The sequence below is a fragment of the Bombus pyrosoma genome, linkage group LG1, assembly GCF_014825855.1.
Source record: "Bombus pyrosoma isolate SC7728 linkage group LG1, ASM1482585v1, whole genome shotgun sequence".
NCBI lineage: Eukaryota > Metazoa > Arthropoda > Insecta > Hymenoptera > Apidae > Bombus > Bombus pyrosoma.
Genome location: NC_057770.1, coordinates 14,280,406 through 14,302,678, shown reverse-complemented (window position 1 = coordinate 14,302,678; position 22,273 = coordinate 14,280,406). Strand labels below are relative to the sequence as shown.

Genomic DNA, 22,273 nt, shown 5'->3' with positions numbered 1-22,273 from the left:
CTTGTGACCGTTCTTTAGGATTATTGCGGGTCGGAAAAAGTATGACAGAGGGATGAATTATGGTTTATGGTAGGTCCTGGGACGTAACAACATAGAACAATTATTTAGCAAAGCGAAGAAATAATATGAGATAATTGATAATCGCAAAAAATAAATGAATCGCATGAAATCGCACTTCAGCGCCACGGGGGTAACCTCAGTAAGATAAATTCATTAATGATGACTATACACCGTAACATATCTTTTGTAGGTAATATTTCAACATTATATGTATCACATAATAAAAAATTCATCGTGGCAAAACTAACGTGGCATTCAACGTGTTAAGCATAATTCAAATATAGTCAACTATAATAATAAGAAATATAATCAAGTAAAATCGGAGCGGTGTTCTAATCCAAAGACAGGTGACAGACTTCCAAGAACCTAACCAAGTTGAATATAAAATTCTCAAAATTATGAGAAAATTATGAGAGTAATACTACTAGCGCAAGTACATTAATGTGATTTTCAATCCGTCGATTATCCAACTATTGAGATACGCAGGGTGTCCGAGTTGAAGCAAGTCACCAAAATATCCCCTTCGATTTTATGATCTAAAAAATTGCTGAACTTGTACAATCGTTGAGTTCGCTTCGATTTCCATGATTTCTGCATATGTTGCAAAGCTCAACATTTTGAACTACTTCTTCGTTTTGAACTTTTTCCTATACATATAACCGTCGGGAGGCCTCAGTTTTCGAAATGTTCGCAAAAAACTATCGGTAGCACTACAGTGGATTCTACCCATAGTTGTGCTCCTGTAGTAGCGTATGCGTCAGTATCGGTTGCCGACCGTCGACCGCTTATCTTCTGTTTACAAACGAGGGTCGGACGACCTTAAATGCCCCGTGTATAACGTGCATATGCGAGGCCGCAAGAATCGATTACTGCAAATCACTTAAAAATGAATATGATCAATGTATTTGGTTTCAGCCAGTTATTTTAATCCAGTCGTCACGAGGTCAGATAACAGATTATTCGTCCAATAATCCTCGCGGCGGCTGGATTCAAACATTTAACTCAAACTTGGACCCAATACATTGACGATATGCATTCGCTTTTAATTGAATTATAGCAGACCTATAGCTTCTATTTATGCACTGATTAGCTGCATTATAAGTGTAAATTAGATCGATTTGTTCTTGCTTCGAATAATTGTACGCCATTATGAGATCGTTTACCAATACACCAATAATCTCCTCGTAGTGAGGTAAGAAACAAACCTTATGTAAATAAATTGCGAGAATACCACAATCTATACTTACTCGTGTCCGGACGTGTACAACTGACATTACTTGAAATATTTAATAACATAACAGCTAAGCTCAAATATTATCCTAACAATTTCATCACATTGTTCGTTTTCAATTATCTGAAGGTCATTTTAAGGTCATGATTCAGGTATACTCAAATCATATCGTATTTTATCATCCGCTACAAGGAGCAATAAAAAAAAACACGTTTCCCACATATAAAAAAGACCAATGACCTTGGAAAAAACAAGAAAAATTGAGAGACGAGCAAATTTTTTCAGATTATTTCTTTTTGAAACCATAAAAAACGTGCAACGAACATTTTTTATATGATAAAAAACGAAGGAGATATTTAGGTGGCCTCTTTCAGCCGGATTACTTATATAACAAAAATACTGCAATTATTTAACAAAATTCGTGAGTTTGAAACTGTGATATCTAGAACTTTTGCACAATTTTCAATGTGGAAATATCCAAAAAAAATGGAGACTCGAAGTGAATTTATATTTTTAAAGGACAATACAAACATTTTTTAAAGAAATATAGAAATGATTAGCCACATTTGCCCATAATTATTTACCCATGGGATTAAGAGAAATAACTCTAACGCAATGAAAAACTCGAAATTACATACCAAAATAATCGATTCTCCTTTCGATATAGTACACCTACTCTATCTATCTAATGTACACTACCTATCTCCATCACTGTTCTAGAGAATTGCAGTTGACAATAACATCTTATCTACAGACAGTGTATAATGGACACCGGTTCTGCGGATACGCTTCATCACATCGAAACTGTTAACAGAACCAGACAGTCGGGCGCATAGTTATCGAAACGTACATATATGTAGTAACAAAGATTATTCACCGTCGGAATTAATATCTAATTATGGATATGACGGGGGAGGAGGAAGCTGTCGGTTACAGTATTTGAGCGTCCACTGTGCAATACATATACCGCTCGCTTAGCCGATGTTAGCGATGGTGGACAGAGGGAACAGGAATCAACGTAAACCGATTGTGAATGATGCAGCCCTGGACTCTGGACTCTAGACACGCGGTATCCCATTTCCATTCGAAATGAATCCCAACAGCGAGAGTGGCCGCACTTCCTCGAGATTTCCGATACGGTGCTTGCACGTGGCGCTCATGAACCCGCGAAACTCGACGCCGCTTCCTGCATATGATGCTTGTTATGCAATCGAATGCGGATTGTATTGTGCGATCAACTGCCTCTACCACAGATCGAAGTGACAATTATGCCTAGAGGACCATCGCTCGTTCTGATTCGCCATCCTTAGATCAGATTAGATCGATGCTGCAACGAGTTTTTTTATGTAGTGAATGTGGAATGGTGAAAGTTAATTGGATCCATAGACTATTAATATTAGTTTATTTTGACATTTTTAAGAATATTCAATTTTAGTTTAAGTGTCGTATTGCTGTATACCGCTGTATGTACATATGTGTAGAGTTGTATGCTGTATACTGTATGTATAAGGTGTCACAAATATGTGAAGGATATTCGAGCCGTTTATTATTATATAGGTGAAAATAATTAACTCCACTTTCTCAAATTTTTCAAATTTTAGTACCAAAACACTTTATTGCTACTATCTTATGTAATTTTATCAATTTTCTTTATTTTTTGTTTATCGATTTGGCAAATAAGAGATACTCGTGCACTTATAGGACCAATTCTAGGCTGTAAATCAAAACGATAAGAGAATTTCATGTACAAAACTTTGAGATGACCTGAAGTTCTGATGTGAGATTGAGTTTACTTTCAATAATATTAGGTGATCTTATAAGATTATGAAATCACTGAATTATTTTCTCCACATTGATCTTTCCGAAATGTACGTTTCTAATCAATGTTTGCTTTTTTGATACTATTTGTAATTTAGATAATATCGCAATATTCACTATAATCGCAAACATGGCGAGAAAAATACGTTTAATCGGACGACATCATTAACACGATCGCTTGCTATGGAAGCAATTTGCTTATGAGTTTGTCGTTCGCTGCATTTCATTCTCTGAATTTTAATTAGCTAACCAAGCTGACCTATCGTAGCCAGTTTATCAGTTTCACAAAAACAAGTTTGATATCGATGCTCATTAAATACTCTCAAATTTTGTGACAATGAGGTTGTGACGTCAATCCACATTAGAGGCCTGATGTGTGCAGGTCCTCACCGCGTACTCACAATTACTTCAAGGACCCACCATAAACTTAAATTTTTATGGATGGTTTTTAGAACAGTCCTTAGATTTATTGCACGTCCTTATAAATTACGGAGGGAATTCTTAATGGGGAAAACCCAATATTTGACTAACGAAAAAGCTGGTTTTTCCCATAAACAATATCACCTACTAGCCACCGTTGGTAGGAGGCTTCCTCCTCCTATCTTCATTTATTAACGTGGGCTATAACCAATCGGCATCTCGGATCGTTACCCCCACTTTTCCTAACGAAAAGTGTGAACAACTAATCCACGTTGTTAGTTCAAAGGAACGCACCCACACCGAGCTTTCCTCTGTAATAACCCGAGAACACCTCAGTACTGAAACTAAAACCTACCAACAGTCAACATCTCTCAGGTTAGTCACGATTGTAAACTGTGCTGTGTTATTCAAGAAAGTTCGTTAGAAAATAAAGATAGTAGTTGTGTTACGGCTCAACCTTCTTATCTTTAAAATCTAAGTGTTAAATTTACGTGACAAGGTTTCGACTGAGATTGTATCGAGCTAGAATCGAAAGGTACATATCTCTTTACAAATAATTTACCTCTTAATTAATAACAAGGAGAGAGAAGTTAGTTTACTACAAAATTCATTTATATTGAGAATTAAAAATCAGTGTGGTTTAATTGTAGTCAAGATTTTGGGATTTTGAATTTAGTCGCGTATTTCGACTTTTAAAAGAAGTCGATTAACACATTAGTCGTCAGTGGAAGTCGAGAGTCGAGAGTTGAGAGTTGAGAAGTGAGCGTCAAACCTCTAATTACGAATTGGTTAACACTAACACTAGAACCACCACGCCAGTCAAAACGATTGGTTTTGTTTTATTTATTTAAAATAAAAGTAATTTTGTATCGTGACTACTTATATCAGTATCAGTCAAATTGATTGGTCATTCTGTAGAGCACAGTTATTGGAATAAAACGTGATTTCTCGTTTTATAAAGCAATATTTTACAAGACTTGAAAATGAGTAAACGATTGGAAGCATCCGAATTGTTGCAAAAACTGAGAAGGATACCAATGGAATGCTCTGAATGCGAAGATAGTGAATTCTCTGAATGCGAAAATAGTGAATTCTCTGAATGCGAAGATAGTGAATTCTCTGAATGCGAAGGAAGTGAACCAGGGAAAAAAGAAATTGAAATTTCTAGTGATAACATTAGTGATATTAGTGACATTAGTGACAAAAAAAATGAGTTCTCCGAAAGTGAGCCAGAGAACATTTTGAATGTACGCAAAAAAAAACGTGCTCGAGTGCTTTTAAATTTTGAAAGTGCTAGTCGAAATGAAATTGCCGAAGACGGAACCAGATGGGAAAGAATTCAAGAAGAGTCAGCTTCTGGAAGATTACCCTTGCACAATATACTCAAAGACACATCCGGCCCCATAAGATATGCAAAGAGAAGTATCGTGAAAGATAAAGTAATCAGTGCATTTTCCCTACTAATTGACAGCCATATGTTGCAATGTATAATATCTTGCACCGAATCAGAAGCCTCTCATGCTTTGGGTAAAAAATGGACCCTTACAGAAACAAAATTGAAAGCATTCCTTGGAATATTGTACGCACGCGGAGCATACGAAATGAAAAATTTGAAACTTTCATATTTGTGGAATACAAAATGGGGACCAAGCTTCTTTTCCAGCACAATGAGTCGGAATGAGTTTCTTGAAATATTGAAATTTATTCGATTTGACAAAAAAGATGATAGAAGTTTGAAAAATGATAAATTTGCACAAATATCAACCGTATGGGATAAGTTTATTAAAAACAGACAGAATTGCTTTAAACCTGGTGTAAACGTTACAATAGACGAGCAACTTTTCCCAAACAAAGTCGAATTTTATAATAAAACAAAATTTGGGATGGATATAGCAAACCAAATGGAAAATAAATATAGTGTGAAGTTGAAATCAAGAAGATGGCCACTTCAAGTATTTTTTAACATTTTAGATTTAGCTGGCATAAATGCCTGGATTTTATATAAGGAAACCACAGGTGAGCAGATATGCAGAAAAAATTTTATGTTTCAATTAGCAGATGAACTTGCCGCTGACAATGAAAAATCACGAGTAGAACAAAGAGCATCTAAGATCCAAAGTACGTCAAAGAACTCATCTTATTCACGAAAAAGCTGTCAGATAGGGTACTGTAATAATAATAAGACCACCACCATTTGCGATTTTTGTAAAAAATATGTATGTGGAAAATGCACGCAGACGAAAGTTTACGTTTGTAGAAAATGTTACGAATGATAACTTTTGTGCCTAATAAATTAAGTTATATATGTATTTTATTTATTCTATTATGCTTATTACGTTTATTATTATATTATTATATTATACTTCTTATATTTACCAATGGAAATTTATTTTAATATTCTTGTTGCCAAAGATTTTGGTACTAAATATTCATTATTGTACTTGTTGGTATTATTGTAGTTGATATTATATAGTTTTTACGATCACAGAACATGGAGTTCCTTTGTGAGATAATAATAAATCAATAAATATAAAAATATTCTGCTATTACGTATTTTTTAAAGACCTCATTTTGACTGATTTTGGTAGAGATAGCTACGTCCCAAATGTTAGCAATTCTAGTGTTAATACACCTTCGCGACGAATACTTCTTCTAATCAGGCCCAAGCTACACGCACTAGTCAAGTTAATAAACAAACTGCTGAATAAAACGCCGAGTATTCACTTGCACCTTTCACGTCCCACACCTCAATGTTATTTTATGGAAAGCAGCAATGGACTAACTGACATCACCACGATGTGAGTCCTCCGTAGATTCTCATTTAAAATTTGACAAAATTCTATTTATAGTTTATAGTATATTTAAGTATATAAAAAAAATTAATCGAAAATACAATTTCATTGCAGTTTTTTGTAGAATCTTTTTGGTTGCCCTGTGGTTCAGAGTCAACACAAACAGAATGAAGGAAGAAACTAACGAGCAAAAGTTTCTCTCCAACTCGACAATTTAAAACTAGAATCCCATTCTCCATCGACTGTAAATCGGTTACTTTCAATCGACTCCCTTTCATCGGTTTTTATCGCAATTCCGGATGCATTCTCGCAAGGAGAGCAACTCGATGGGAACTATCATGAGATCGGCCAGTCGTTTCGAGCTTGCCAAGTCGAAAAGTTTCCGAATGACTGATCGAACGCGATTCGTTTGTGCGGCCGGTGATTCCATTTAAAGGATTTTGTTGCGGCAGCTTCTTCCTTTTCCTCTGTATCCGTCAGTACCTACTTATCTCTTGCCATTCCAACGATTTCAAACTGAAATCATTACAATTTTACAAATTTTCACTATGATATGATTACGTTTGTCGAATTGTTTGCCAGCGAATTAAGATAGGGAAAGAGAAATTTCATTTAATTCTGTATGTTCCTGTATTATGGTATTGTTACGCCACGTGGCTATCCAGAGGCCGTTATTCCTAACCGTCGCTCGTGGCATCGCAGTATCGCGAGCGAACCGTCTCAAGTAGCTCAATACATACAATGTAACGGCCAACATCAAACAAAGCGAGTTCGAGAAACGTCGATTCGGTTCGTTATTTCAAATATTCATAAGGTGACACGCGTGATCGGTGGCGTGACCCGAACATGGTGGGGATCGTCTCACATGAAACACAAAGGCCCATCGAAGGGCAATCAGTATCGATCGAGGATCCAAATTATAAACACTAACGTCTTCAACGAATTATAAGTCGTCCAAATTCAAAACACATTGTAAGGTCGAGTCGAATCATTACACCAAATTCACTGTATCATCTGTCTAATAATTTGTGGCGCATCACTATCCTGTTGTTTATATCTATATATATTATCAAATATATAATTTTAGTTAAGTCTGTTAATTCAGTGTTAATTTCAACTAACCCCTCGCGATCGCATCTCTCCGCGAACGGTCGTAACAGGTATGTATCATATTGTAGGGAGAGGGCTTAATGGTTTCAAGAAAAAGAGTCACGTTGATTTACTCTTAGTTATTTAATGTGACAAAGGCGACCAAAGTCTGGGATCTGGACACTTGCTCGGCGACCGACTGAAACCGATCATCAATGGTTCGATGTCGGGCAATGTTTAGATTATCGGCGTTCGGTACGTCGCTGACACCGATAACTGACACGGATTCTTGTGGAAGGTATCCACGTTTTATCGTCTACAATATATACATATATATATTACTAGTAATTTTATTTTATAAAATAGATACTTCAAAATTATTCATATAATTTATATACTGCACACAAATATCTTTATTAACCCTTAGAGTGCTATGGACGCATATATGCGTCTGGCGAAAGCCATCGGTGTGGACTAAGGACGCATATATGCGTTTGTCAATTTTTCCGAGCAACTGCGCAGGAGTAATACTATTACGTTTGTGTGAGATAAATATAAATGCATTTCAATGTTAATGCCGTGTTCGAAGAAACTGTCTTTTTTTTTTATTTAATATTTTGCATTCACAATTTGTCCAATTTGGACATTTGGTAGAATTGAAACTGTCTTTGAGAGAATATTGGTCTACGGATAAACTGTTGAAAAGTAATATTTTCTGCAAAATAATAGCACGAGATAGATACATGGTATTATTACAAATGTTGCACTTTAACAATAATAATGCAGTAAATAACGATCCTTTAGCAAAAGTACGACCAGTAATCGCACAACTGAATTATTAACTTCTGTTATATTTACTAAATTTAGTTTTCTAGTTTATTGTTTTCTAGTTTACTACCAAAATTCTAGTTTATTGTAAATTTCAATGTTTATAATAAATAATTAATACTAAAAAATAATGCTCTTGAATTATTTAATCTCGTGCAAAAGAATTACTATAACTTGTTAAAATTTGCGCTTTGAATAGTCAATTAACAGAGTTCAGTGTAGCGAAAAAGTATTCAGTCCACAGCGATAGTCAGCGCTGGCCGCGTGCCGTCCGTACGGACCGCATAGGCCCCGAGTATTCAGCACTCTAAGGGTTAATTATTATGACATACATACATCCGCAGAACTTAAAGGAGTTAGTATTTATAATTAATATTAGGATTACATGAATATTTGTTTCATAGCAGACATTTAATGAGATAGTATTTTAAAATACCTTCCAGGTATAAAAGGTGTCGATCAAGGGTGTCATCCGTAAACGGGGAAATCAAAACAATATAATTGGACGAACACTGATTGATGATGATTTTAGACACGTGGGTGGTTACAACAGTAGCTACAAATTTAGATGTTATACACGATTCATCATGTGGAATGATATATCGATTACGCACCGAGAATTTTCAAACAACCCCAAAATCCATTTTCATGGCTATAAACATTTAGCATTTTGTGGGAGAAGACGGGCAGTTTATGCAGATCATTGGAAGGATACGTGTCATCATTGTCATTGAAAAGATATATATACGATATTGTATATCAAAAAATTGGTCAATTGATGCATCAAAACCGGAGGTTGAAGATGCTACTAGTAGGAAATATTAAAAACAAATATTTTTAACTTTCCTTTCATACGAGACAAGACACAATATGAGTTACACCTATATATTAAAAATTAATTAGACACATAAGATATTTCATTCAAAGTGCCGATTAAACGAAACATAAATACAGTTCGTTAATCGTAATCGTTCAATCATAACGTCTATCATGAAAAGAAATCGAAGGAACGTTGCATTCTCGTTTTATAAAATTCACGAATTCAGCACCGTGCACAAAAGCACCGATACTTGCTAATTAATATTTCAAATAAAACAACCGATATCTCGATACATCGTCAGGAACATTCGCACATAAAGAGCAAAGTCTGGTTTGGCAGACCGGTCGAGATATCCCAATCTGTTGCGAGACTACGTGACTCAACTTACATTAGTCTTATCGGGGACCACGTTATACCGGGGCGAGACTGAAGTTGCTAGACCTAAATCGTGTCGGTGAGCAACTGTGCAGATCCAGGAGTTGACGCGCGCTCAACTTTGAAATCGGCTTGCATTAATATAACGGAGATAATACGGTGCCTGAACTCCGGTTTCCTGGGTTCACAGAAAATCGTGAGTTCACGCGTGAACGGAGTTATCGAATCCTTGGCGTGCATTCTGGAATGATATGCATCCGCGAATACCACGACCATGGCGAACAGAAACGAAAATCTTTCCATTGTACGAAAATATTTCTAAAATAAAAGTGTTAAAATCTTTTGTTAGCAATCGTGTAGCTTTTCTATATTTTCAAGTGTGAAATTCCTGCTTGTTCCGCAGGTCGATTCCATCGAATGCTCTGATCCTCTATTAAAACTATTAAACTGATGTTACATGTTACCATTACATTGAGGCTGATGCTGTTACATGTTACTATTCTGTTGAAAGAGCTTCAATGGATATATTTGGTCGGACACTACTACCTTTGTAAAGTACATACATACATATACGCTTGAAGACCAAGAGAAAAAGTGATAGGTGCTTTTTTGTCGAATTTGCAATTTTTATGCTATTTATTGGCTGAAGGGAGTAGTTAACCCTGCAGTGATCTTCAAAATTTGATGCATCGATCTTGGTCTTGTTTTAATAAAAAAAGAAAGACTTTTAACTTTTAGGTTTTTAATACCGTTAAACTTGCCCTCCATATCTATGACCTGTGGGTGTGCGAAAGTCTAAGCGGGACCAAAACCGAGTGCACGTAACAATAGGTTGAAATAGAACAAAACCTGCACGGATTCAGACAAGACCGTACAGTTTTTAAAACAGAACGTTAATAGATCGAGACAAGACTGCCTACGGCTTTAAAAAATGGACAGAATGTGAGCTTGAATCTAGGTAAAGGTAAATAGAACAAGAAATATTTTTGCACGAAGTTGTATAACAGACACACGCAGAAAAAGTAAGTGTCTGTAACATAAAACTGATATAAAATATTATGTTTAATGCATTTCCAGGAACATGTTAAATCATAGATGAAAATTGATTCAATGATAATTGAAAAAACGATTAATGCGGGAATCAGAACGAGAAAGAGTAATTCTAAAGAAATACAAACAAACTTATCATTCAACGGATAAATAAAAGTACCATAAAATGACCAGTTCAACCCAATAACTGGTATAATTAACGAACCATAGACGCGATAAGAATTTTTTATCGCTGACTGCACACATTCATCTACCGACTATGCGCACAGGAGTTATAAAAGTTACAAAGGATCTAAGTGGAAATAGCCATTTAAATATTCAGTATCTCGCGAGCACGACTAACTCCACTTGAAACTCGTCAGTTCTCAAACGAACGTTAATTCGATTCGATTCCTTAATTCGACACATTTTCTTCCACCCAAATATACGAAGCACTATGAGATTTACTCGTAAGGTGAAGAAAACGCGGCTCCGAGCTATTAACACATTCGTGTTATGGATAGGAAGATAATGAAGACAGAAACAGTGGAGAACTGCAATTTCCAGAAAACTATAACAATTATACGTTTCGTCCTTTCGTTCACGGTTGTGTCTATAAATACAGACACATACACACACACACAAATGACGATGAAAATCGATGACAGAAGTAAATTAATTCGCTCTAATTTGGTTTAATTCAAACCGGTTCGACAATGAGCCCGTATAACGATATAAATGTCGATTTACGAGATATTTAAACGGCTCCGAGATTCTTCAAATTCTACAAAATCACCGAATTTTCAGTGTAACCGATCCGTTAATTCGACGGTAGCTTTTCCTGATTGCAATTCGATTTGTTCGAACTCGACTCTCGTTATTTTCCAAATAAATACGAAACATTGATACAATAGTTCACGAAAGTATCCGTACACTTATAGAAACCTTTAATGAATAGATTACGTGTATTATACGAAACATTTTGAAATTTCGTTACCACTGTGACGAGGCACGACTGTCATAATGATATTGATCAAATTAGAAACCAATTTGAAAATGTATACATATAGAAGCTACGAGATATTTCTTGCAAACATATATTTAAGGGAAAAAATTAGTATAAAGCAGAAATATCCATCTTGAACATACATATAATAATGGTAAAAAATGGTTCCACTAATTTATCGATATAATCATGATAATCGTGTCTCGTCGCAATGTTAACGACATTTCAAGATCTATAACATTTTATAACATATCCACAATCCACCGAATGTGTTTCTTCGAAACTTCGGATTTAAAATCGACATAAAAGTAAACGAAGCAACATTAGAATAGGAACCAGATTAAATGGAATAAAAGGGACGTTCGTCAGGAAATGAAGAGCGAGTTCACGAAGCGGTAACACGTCGCAAGGACTTCACTCGCGCCAGTGTCAGGAAACGACAAACGAGTCTCGAAGCTCCTTTTGTTATAACACGAAGACCGATAACGCAAGAACTCGCGAACAGAGGTAAGTATTGTTAAGCAGGAAATTTGTCCTTCTTACTCCTTCGAGAGACGGTCAATATTTGCGAGTTAGTCTCTTGGTTTGTCCCAGGAATTTTCTTCCGTCCCCCTTTCTACCGAGCCGAATTATTATCTGGGAAAATGGAGGAAATGAGAGAATCCTTCGTGACAACGATGATACCTTGTTCAGTTTTTGCTGGCAAAAACTGGTCGCCTCTTCGCTGCTGCCTCTTACCCCTTTCCGTACGCCATTCGACTACGTAATGAAGTTTGAGGTTTAACTAACTAGCCGTAACTTGGACGCTGCCCACGTAATAAGGATATCACGGGGGAATAGCGGGGATAAGGAGACCCCATAAATGGACCGTGTACCTTGCTTCTGATAAGTTAAAGGAACCGTGTAAGGAAAATCGAATTAATAAAGATTGTTCAAACGAAGAAGGGAAAAGAGTTCAAAAGAGGATGAAAAGAGTGACGAGGACTATAATTTAATTGCTTTACTTGTTCGAGAATTCTCTTACTCCCTTAGTCCTAATATTTAACAGCCAACTGCCACGTCTACAGGTTAGATCGTGAATAGAGAGAGAGGGAGAGGGAAAGCCGGTAAATTTGTTTTCCCTCGCGTTGGAAAGCAAGGGCTGGTCTTATTACGTTACCAGGCGGTAGATCATAATCTTTCTCGAGCTTTCTGACACTCGCCCGTTGACAGCTTTTCATTTTCCTCGCGTTCAGAGGGATCCATTTTCCATGTTATATTTACAGTGAAGAAGAAACGTTTTATATGTATAATACGTATATTATATATATATATATTTTTCCCCCGTTACATTTGGAATTCAGGACAATTCTGCTACATCCGGTCACACAGGAAGTTAATTAGACTCACGCCACGGTTCGAATGATATTTAAACTTCGCGTTAATGCGGGCACCATGATCATAGCCAACGGAATAGCGGCGAATAAATCAGCGAAGCATTTACTTCGACGATTAAAATGTAGTAGGAAAACGCGTGAAACGAACCTGGCAATCTCCATTTTCTGTTACAGAACACCGGCTCCATTCGAATGGAGCTTTTTCTTCATTTGCCAAGACCGAAACATCGCGAGATCACTTCCACGATACACAAAACATTCTTCAAGATTATCTACCGAAGAAATGGCCAGGAATTTTTAATTTCTCACCGTCTACCATTAAATTTTGCGTCTGTCTCTCTAATCTACACCTCACTATGGTTTAGTCTCCTCTTGGTTTCAAGCAATCCTGTATTTTCTCGTACCTCTTTTCAATATACTACTTTGGTACATTGCTTTTTGCAGTTTTCTCCTGCGTTTGTTTCGCTTGTGATGCAAACTAAAAGTGGATTAAAGTTTATGTGTAATGTCTGACGTGTATTCGAATTAAAGAAGAGATACATCATATTTTAATTTTATTCAGCAGTTTTTAATATTATGCTCAATCGGATTTGATAACACTTTCGGTCATATTTTTATTTTACGAAATAGCTGTTTCAAAGCTAAGTACAACAAGTCATAAAATAAACTAAAAAATGTCGTTAAGAGTTTCCATAACCATGCTAAAGGAAGAACAGTCGACGGAAGAAAGGCAACGGCGTACCGTTAGAATATCATGACTTACGCGTCGCGATAAAAGCAACTCGATCAACTAAAGTGTTCAGCGCACTGAATGTTTGAAAAGAAGCTCTTGAGCAACATTTTCCGGAGTCGCAATATTGTCTTTGTGAAAGCAGTTGACAATAAATATAATATTTGATAGCAGAATTGTGGTCGTTCCGATACAAAATGCACAAGAGCAGAGGAATCAAGAAGCAAACACACTCGATGATAGGACATCAATTCATCGGACGAAATTTTAAGACCGAGATAGATGCAAAATAGAAATAAAAAAATGATAAAACTGGAATTGTATTGAAGACCTATGATAGAAAAATAATCATTTTCTTATCATTAAAGTCTTCCGCTTTCTTGACGAGTATACATATATTTCCATAGGTAGCAAATTCTAAAAAAAGAAATTTATACTAACGTTATACCTATACGTATAGTAATTGGACCACGTAGAAAAATGTTCAATGTGAAAAACCGTTCAAAATAATATGTAAAAATATACAAAATATTTCAAATAAAATACTCGTTATAATGTTTAAAAGGTTTCTCTTTGCTAAAGGACCTTTAGTGATCTTCAAAAGTATAAATTTACATAAACATCCTCAATTAAATAATAAAATTTCAAATGTGAAATCTATGGCATCCAACGAATTGACCGAACTTTTGATCAAACTACTGTTCAATAAAAAGCACGATCAAGTACTATACGTCGATAGAAGTCAAGTAGAGATTCATCAATGGGAATAAAAACAATTTAGTAGAGATTATAAAAGAATATTTGGGCGACTGGTTATTTCATCTTGGCAGTTTAAGAAGTAAAGAAAGCAAAGCTTCTCAGACGATGGTTGCGCAGATTCTCACAGTACTCTAGGGTGCATTGACCGAGGAGTAAAGGCGGCTGATGACAGAAACTGCAAAATGAAGGTCTAAGTAGCGGAGAAGCTTGAGCCGCCACGTGTGTATTCCGAGAAGCATGTGGCCGGGCTCGACGAGTAATCCGGACTACCATTCGCAGCCACGAAAACTAAGTACGTGAAACGAATTATTATCAGACTGCAGAACGAGCTTCCAAGGCGTGCGCCATCTACGGAAAGCTTCGCTATCAGCTTTCATCCTTCCTTCCACGGACCGGTTTCTGTGAATTTACCTTAGCCCCACCGCATGCCGCTCTCCTTTTTTTCAACTCGATTCTCCTCAAAAGCTCCGGAAATTCGTACTTCCTGGCACGGTTGCGTAAATTAGTGTGTATGTGAGAATTTGACGATCGTTTCGAGCGGAAAACTACGGTATGCGGATGCAACTGCTTTCCAGACGGATTCGTTTCTCCACGCGGCGAGCATCCGTGTCTGACGTAGTACGCCTCCGTGACTTAATCTACTGCCAACTACCTTACCACGAACCCTTGCCTGGCTTTGTCCCCATCTATGATAATGTTGTATATGATAGTATCGCACGAGAATAATGTACCAGGAGTTATATAATAATTAAAAAAATAAAAGACAGCCTACACGTTTTCTACGTCTATAAGCATCACTATCATTTATGTGATAAATTGCGAAAGGGCAATGATTTTTCTTTCGAAGAATTTATAATAGGCATTTATTAATTAGACTACGTTGTAGCTAAGGAAAGTGTATGTAAAATTATGTGGATGCTCAATGGATAGTGACATGTAGAGGAGGTTTAATTGTTTAACGTATGATTGAGAAATGAAAAATAGTCCGGCGATGCGTTAAAGAATATGTATTACAGAATACAAATATTCTTTTCGAAATTTCTTAGAAAATCTAACTACAAAATGAGAAAGATAAGGATGCCTTCTCTTTGGAACAGCGCGACATTCATCCGAAAATTTTAAGGAATAACGTATAATACATATGCACAAAAATAAAATTTTTTAACCAATAATTGAAAAAAATAAATAAATATTGATTGACTAATAAATTACAAATATTGATTGACTAACACGAGAGCAACGAAGATTATATAATAAAATCATTACAAAATTGCAAAATTGTCCGAAATTAAGTATATAGCAGAGGATCCTCATCGTCGATTTTAATTTGACAAAACTTCCATTAAACGAAAATTGTGGTACGCACGAGCAATACTCGGCGGAAGTTGGTCTGGAATTCAAGTTGAAATACCAACCAACGTCTGGCACACTTTCCCTCGCGAGTATTTTCAGTCTCGTTTACGTCAACTTAACGAATCCTCGGAGACTGTTTACGAGAATCTCACGAGCATGCCCTTATCCTTACGCTAGTTCGATTAAACCGATCACATTCCACTACGAAACGATAGATCGTGTTTACTTCGAACGACCATAATTTGTAAAATTCAACGACCTACGAAAAGTAGAGAAAGAAAGGAGTGTAGCTCCTCTTTTACCACGAACGTGTCGGATATTTAAGACTTTACCAAGTGCTTTATGCACAGCACGTCCTAGAATCCCGCTACAGACGAGAACGCACAGCTCAGTCAAAAATTCCTTTGCTTTATGACAAAATACTCGCTACGACTCTGCTACCGCCTCGTGCCCAGCATGTTATTTCGCGACACGACGATCCATCCCTGTCATCCTCGATCCGAATTGGCAGACTTTTTTCTACCCATTTGCACCCATCGGTATAAGTATCCTTAGTGCATTTCATTGAAATTCAAACATTTCACGAAAAAAATCAGAAATATATGTTTCATAACGTGATGAAATAATTTTGCATCGAGCCCAGGACGATGTTACATTGCTAGTTATACCGCAGGAAATTTCCTCGTGGTCGAAAGTAATTACAAATACCATGATATGAAGTGAAATATTTAGCAACTGCAGTACTTCAGACGTATAAATTAGGTTTCATTTCTATAGCATAATGACTGGGATAGGATAGTGTCGTATGAAATTGTGAAAAATACTTCGATGAAAACGACGATGATTCTTAGATATAATGAAATTCACGTTAAAATCATAAACTCTTATTCGTTTAATTTCATTCTCAATAATATTTTCGATAATTATTTAGAAGTGTACCACCAACGCCATTTACGATGCTTTTTTGAATATGTTATAACAACTTTTTCCTGTACATATAACTGTCGGTCGGCCTTAGTTCCGAGATATTCGCAAAAAACTGTCGGCAGTTTCAGCTCCACATACAGTAAATTCTGCCTATAATTACGCACCCGTAGCAGCGACAGATAAACATCAAAATACAATACTTACCATATTTTCTTTTTTTTTTTATTTAAGACTATTCAAAAATATGTCAACGATCAAATGATCATATAATCCCTAATTCGTTAATAACTACCACAAATTTGAATTAACCTGTAGGTATGAATGTATTCAAGCGTTCAAATAATATTCGATCAATCATAGAATGAATCGATCAACATAATAATCTCATAATACAATAGGACTCTAAATCGTGTAAAGCTCAGATTGGTTACGTATCCTACAGAAATGTAACACGTTTCTTTCCACATTATTCATCGTGAAAACGAACGCGAGCTGTTGTAAATACCGACTAAGAAGTTTGTCCGACCCGTTTTATAAGAACACGGGAAATGATAGCGCACACGCGCTCAAAATGTGCGGCTCGTTGGTAAGAAGTACGTGGCGATAAATCCTGAGCGTGACCTGGGCCACTGGCTTTCCCGCAGCGTTTTGGTTTGCTTGTGCTGCAGCTTGCTCGGCCACCGTTGAGAACCAAAATATTACCTTGTTCCATGCACCGAGGATAATCCGATCCGAATAATTTTGCGATGGATAAACTGTCCACCAATGAGCGAACGATATGCCAACGATAATAGGTGTAAGCATAATCAAGCAATGTTGATGTTTCGAGTGTTCGGACTGATAAATGTGAGAAATGAGACGATGATTAGTTGAGACATTAGATAAGTTTGAAAAAAGACACTGTTGGGTCTCACAAAGTCTGTAGATATTATATAACAAATAAAAAACGCTTTACTAAAAAATTCTGATCGTAATAAATATACACTGCATAAATTAATGTTTAAGTCAGGATCATATTCCATGTCAAATTAATTTTTATATCCACTCCTTGTATTTATAGATTTTTTTTTTTTTTAATGATCATTATAAAGTATTAGACGAATAGTTAAACCTATAGGATTTTTGTCACTCTTATTCCTTAAACCCAATTCATAATAGCGATTCCATAATTGTTTTAAATAGCCTATTTATTATAATAAACAGAAATAAATATAAATTCCAATATATTATTGTATATCAGAATTATTTTTCTTATATCACGCTATCTTGATTTGTTCGCTACTTGGCTTGAAATTTGCACCAACTACATAGATGCTGTATATAATGATGTTATGATTATTTTTGTAACTAATTAGAAAGGCTAGAGGATCAATTCAATTTCAAAGGAGATGTTGCACGTCACTTGGAATTTTCACAGGGAAACCTAATACAGACGAGTTTATCGAGCTTCTAGTAGGATTTGAACTGTTGTTTCCACCACTCGCGTTTTCACGGATTATGTTTGGGTTTCGACGAAAAGCACGTGAACGGACAGATTGAAATTTCAAGTGTGCGATTTTGCTAGTGCCGAGTGAGTGTTTAGATGCATTCAAAGTGCATTGTTTCAATGAAAACCTTCGTTTACTTTGAAAATGTGTCCTTTGTTGCCTGATATCTTTATGTGACATATGAGAAACCAATGTTTTGCCTGAAATATTGCAACAAATACAGGAAGAAGAATGTCATCTGAATATTTTATATTTTTCTACCAGAAATATTTTAAAAAAGCTTTAAGAGGCATTTTTATCTTCTTAGAAGCGCATGTTGGGATAGTGCAAGATTTTGTTACCGAGAAGAAATCGTCATACAAGGTCTTTTAGAAGCTGCCAGTTATCTTAACAATATCAGTCGGCTTTAGAATTGAAGTAGAAGAATTATTGTTGGATGCTCGATTATCTAAACCCCAACATATTAATAATAGTCATTTGTGTAAATATTTCGTTCTCTACTTCTTAATCATCTTATCTTTGCCTCTTTCAAAGTTCTATATTTCGTTTAGATACATAGTACCAAATTACTACAAGTACTGCTAACCAATATGCAATTTATTCTAAATTTAATTAGTACAGATAGATCTATTATAATTTCAGTCCCCATGGTGCCATAGAATGGACTTGGTTTGCAATATTCCTTATCGACAGTCACCCCTCCCGACGATACCTCTGATCTGTATTGTACACAATACTCTCATTGGTTCTATTGTTTATCAACTTCCTTCCACTCTCCTTATCCTAATATTAACATCGATATAGGGTTACAGAGTATAACGAGCAGTGACACAACACAAACAGACGGGCCAGAAAACATAAAAAGTACATCAGGTACCCGTATGAACCCATACATATTAAAGTCTAAAAAACATCTACCAATAAATACCGCTAACTAGAAATGAAGTAAACTACATCTAAAAGACTAGACCTGAAGCTACTTGACATAAATATAAATAAATAAATATAAATGAGACAGGAATATACAGATTGCCGTTGAAATTTAATTAGTATGCAAATACTATAATACACACAATGATGTGCTAGCTTTTCAGGCACTGTATATACATGTAAGATTACTCCAATACAAAATTGGAAAATGATATAAACTTGTCACGCGCGCTTTTAAGCAGAACTCCTCATCAAAAGTTCAAACTGTTTTACTCGCAATTCCAAAATTGCCGCAGATTATATCGTATTGGAAAATACTCCTCTTGAAATTTGTATATTCATCGAGCAAAAGGTAATGATACTACATAAATCAGTTACAGTTTGTAACGCTGTCTCGTCAGTCATCTCTCTTACTGACAATAACTTTCCAGCGAGTTAAATGCCAAAGTTTGTAGCTCACATTCTCTTTCTCCCTTTGCTTCAATAAGAACGCATGCGTTATACGAATTAATATTAAGGTCTGGAAACTAAGCTGAATCAAATCTCATGAAATCGCTGGAAAGCGCAAGTATTATAGTCTCTCCCGTCGATAAATCTACGAATAGACAAACTAGCGATATCACGTACAGGGATGTAGCATTTATAAAACGTCAGCTTTCCGTATCGCGTTAAACAATCATATCTGATTTGAACCGCAGAGGATGTATATTGCATGCAAATGTGTTTAGAAATCGCGCTCGATCGCCAGACAAAGCACAATTAACTCGAAAATGAAAATTGAATCGCAACAGACCACGTGTTGAATCGCAAATGACGTTGTGTAGAACCAACTTTGTAGAATTGCACATAAAGTATATAAGGGAACAATGTTGTAAATGTGTTCTGTTTCGTTACTGCATCGATTTACGAGAATTTTTTTGCAGATTACACGTCAAGGAGACTCGACATCGTATTAGCACAAATTATAAAACTGGTAATTTGCCAAAGTGTTGTAAGTGTTGAATTCCAGGGTGTGGATCGAAAAATTGGATGGTTTTAATACCAACATATATTAAATATATTTAAACTGTAATATAATACACGATTACTCTTCTTCCTATCCAGTTCATGTTTCGCAGGGAGTTTTTGAAGAACTTGTCGCGTTGGCAGCTGGTTAATGAATGTGCAGAGGAGTTCTTGTGGAATTCCTTAGACTGGGAAAAAATAGGAAAGATTAAAGGGCTGATGTGCCGGGAATGTCTCTGGTCTTCGTTTCATTTAGAGATTGCAGCAAGTATGTCCGGCTTGAGGCCACCCGTTCTTAAAAACAATAGTTGTAAAAGTGACTCCGGCTAAGCAGCCACTAGACACGGTATAACGTACGGTTTCCAAATGCAGATACAGTTTCTAGAAAGGCCAGAACACAACGTAAGCAAAAAAGATCAACTTGCTTTTATTAATTCTAATGTGTCTACCATCTTCCCCCGAGGATGATTGGAAGATACTTTTATTTTGCGACTTTTGATTGACTGACTGTTCACACTACCCAATATTCTTTAAACTAGATGGCCAATTTTTCAATTAAAATCACAGAAAGTTTTGAATATATCTGAGCTAGTTCTGTTTGGACATCTATAATGTATATTTTTTAAATATACAGTAAAAAATTGAATAAGGAGCAAAATATTGAAATGCACTTGTTGTCCAGTCCATCAATATCATCGAGACTATCCAAGAAAATCGCAACGCAATCAAAGTCTACTTGAAAAATAGAAGATAGTAAACTGAGAAAAAAATGGATGGTAGATGGAAAAACACATCGTCTGTAAAAATCTCACATTCAACGTAGCAACAGCCGTCGTTATGAGAAATTCCATAGGAGTGGTTTTTAGGGGTGCGCGAGATGCTTATGAAATTCCGTCGAAAAGGGAATGAGCACAGCGGCGTTATAAATTCGCAACGAAACATAAGCCCAGTGTCCACAATCCACTGTCTACTGGTCACGTAAAATGTTGGCAAATATTGGACAATTTTTACTAGATTATAAATAACATATGTTTATAAACTTTCTACGATCGTGAGAATTTACGAACATTTGGATTTATCAGTATTAGTACAGTATTTTAAAACACTCGAATCGTAACGTGACTGCTGCAAAATTACAATGCAAAATCGCAAGAATATCACATTATTCGACTGCACCAAGCTTTATCATCTTAGGAAAAATTATAGTAAGCGTTTCATAGTACAATACACTGAATTGAATTACATTCAACTATTGATTAACCAATGCGTGTTGTGTCAGTCGCGGATTGTTAATGAAACAATAATCGAGGCGCTATTCGTATTAGTGATTGGTACACGATAAAATTGCAGAGTCGGCTAATTAATGTTTGATAATAGCCGAGGACACTCGGTAAAATTATATTCTCGCGAGTTTTACGCGGTTGGGTTACAATGCATAATCTATCGGCTACGAAGTCATGCATAATTCACGTCGTTACGAATTATTGCCTGTACTATTATACTAATGCCGAATGCTCGACATCGTGGTGCTCCTATGTCTCGTTCGTTCCTCTATTGTTTGTCTGCCATCTTCTCTGTCGTCTCTCCAAACAATATGCGTAACAACTTGCAAACGCGCTAAAGTAAGTATCTATATACAGTAAATACAGAAAGTTTTTGGATATTTACTATAGAAAACTTGTATGAACATATGAACCTCTTAAAAACCAAATTGATCAACTCAATACTTTTAGTTTCTTAATCTCATTGCATACAGCAAATGACCTACCTATATAAATTGATTCATTGCAAGAGAATTGCATAAATTTAATGTAAATTTAAAAAACATTTTAATATTTGTAATATTATCAGCTTTCTGTATTTTTCAATTTATGGAGTTGATCAATAGGGCTTCTAAATGGCTCATATCGTACGTGTTTTATAAAACAATTTGAAATTTCATATACATTGTAATGAGATATGACTGAAATTTCAAAATGTTTTATATGATAAACGTAATATATACATGAATGTTTTTAATGAAAAACATATATATGTTTGTTAAAATTTGTTAAAATATGTTAAAAACTCTAGATGATTTTTCAAGCTTAATGTTTTAGGCAACCTTAGCTTTAGGCTAAGTGCCATCCCCTTACTGTTCGCTTACCAAAAAGCATCATTGCCTTCCTCACCACTCGGCCCACTCCGTGGGCAGATCCTTTAAGCTTTAAAGAATGTATCTACTCTCTGACAACGCAA

The 22,273-nt window shown here is 35.8% G+C and overlaps 1 protein-coding gene across 1 annotated transcript in view; it reads right to left on the bottom strand.

The window, feature by feature from the left end:
* Positions 1-7,546: 7,546 nt before the first annotated feature.
* LOC122568137 overlaps positions 7,547-22,273 on the bottom strand; it is a 45,912-nt gene continuing 31,185 nt past the window's right edge. Inside the window, exon 2 of the mRNA XM_043727528.1 lies at positions 7,547-7,726. Within this exon, the coding sequence (XP_043583463.1) occupies positions 7,547-7,726 (180 nt within the window). The remainder of the gene's footprint in view (positions 7,727-22,273) is intronic.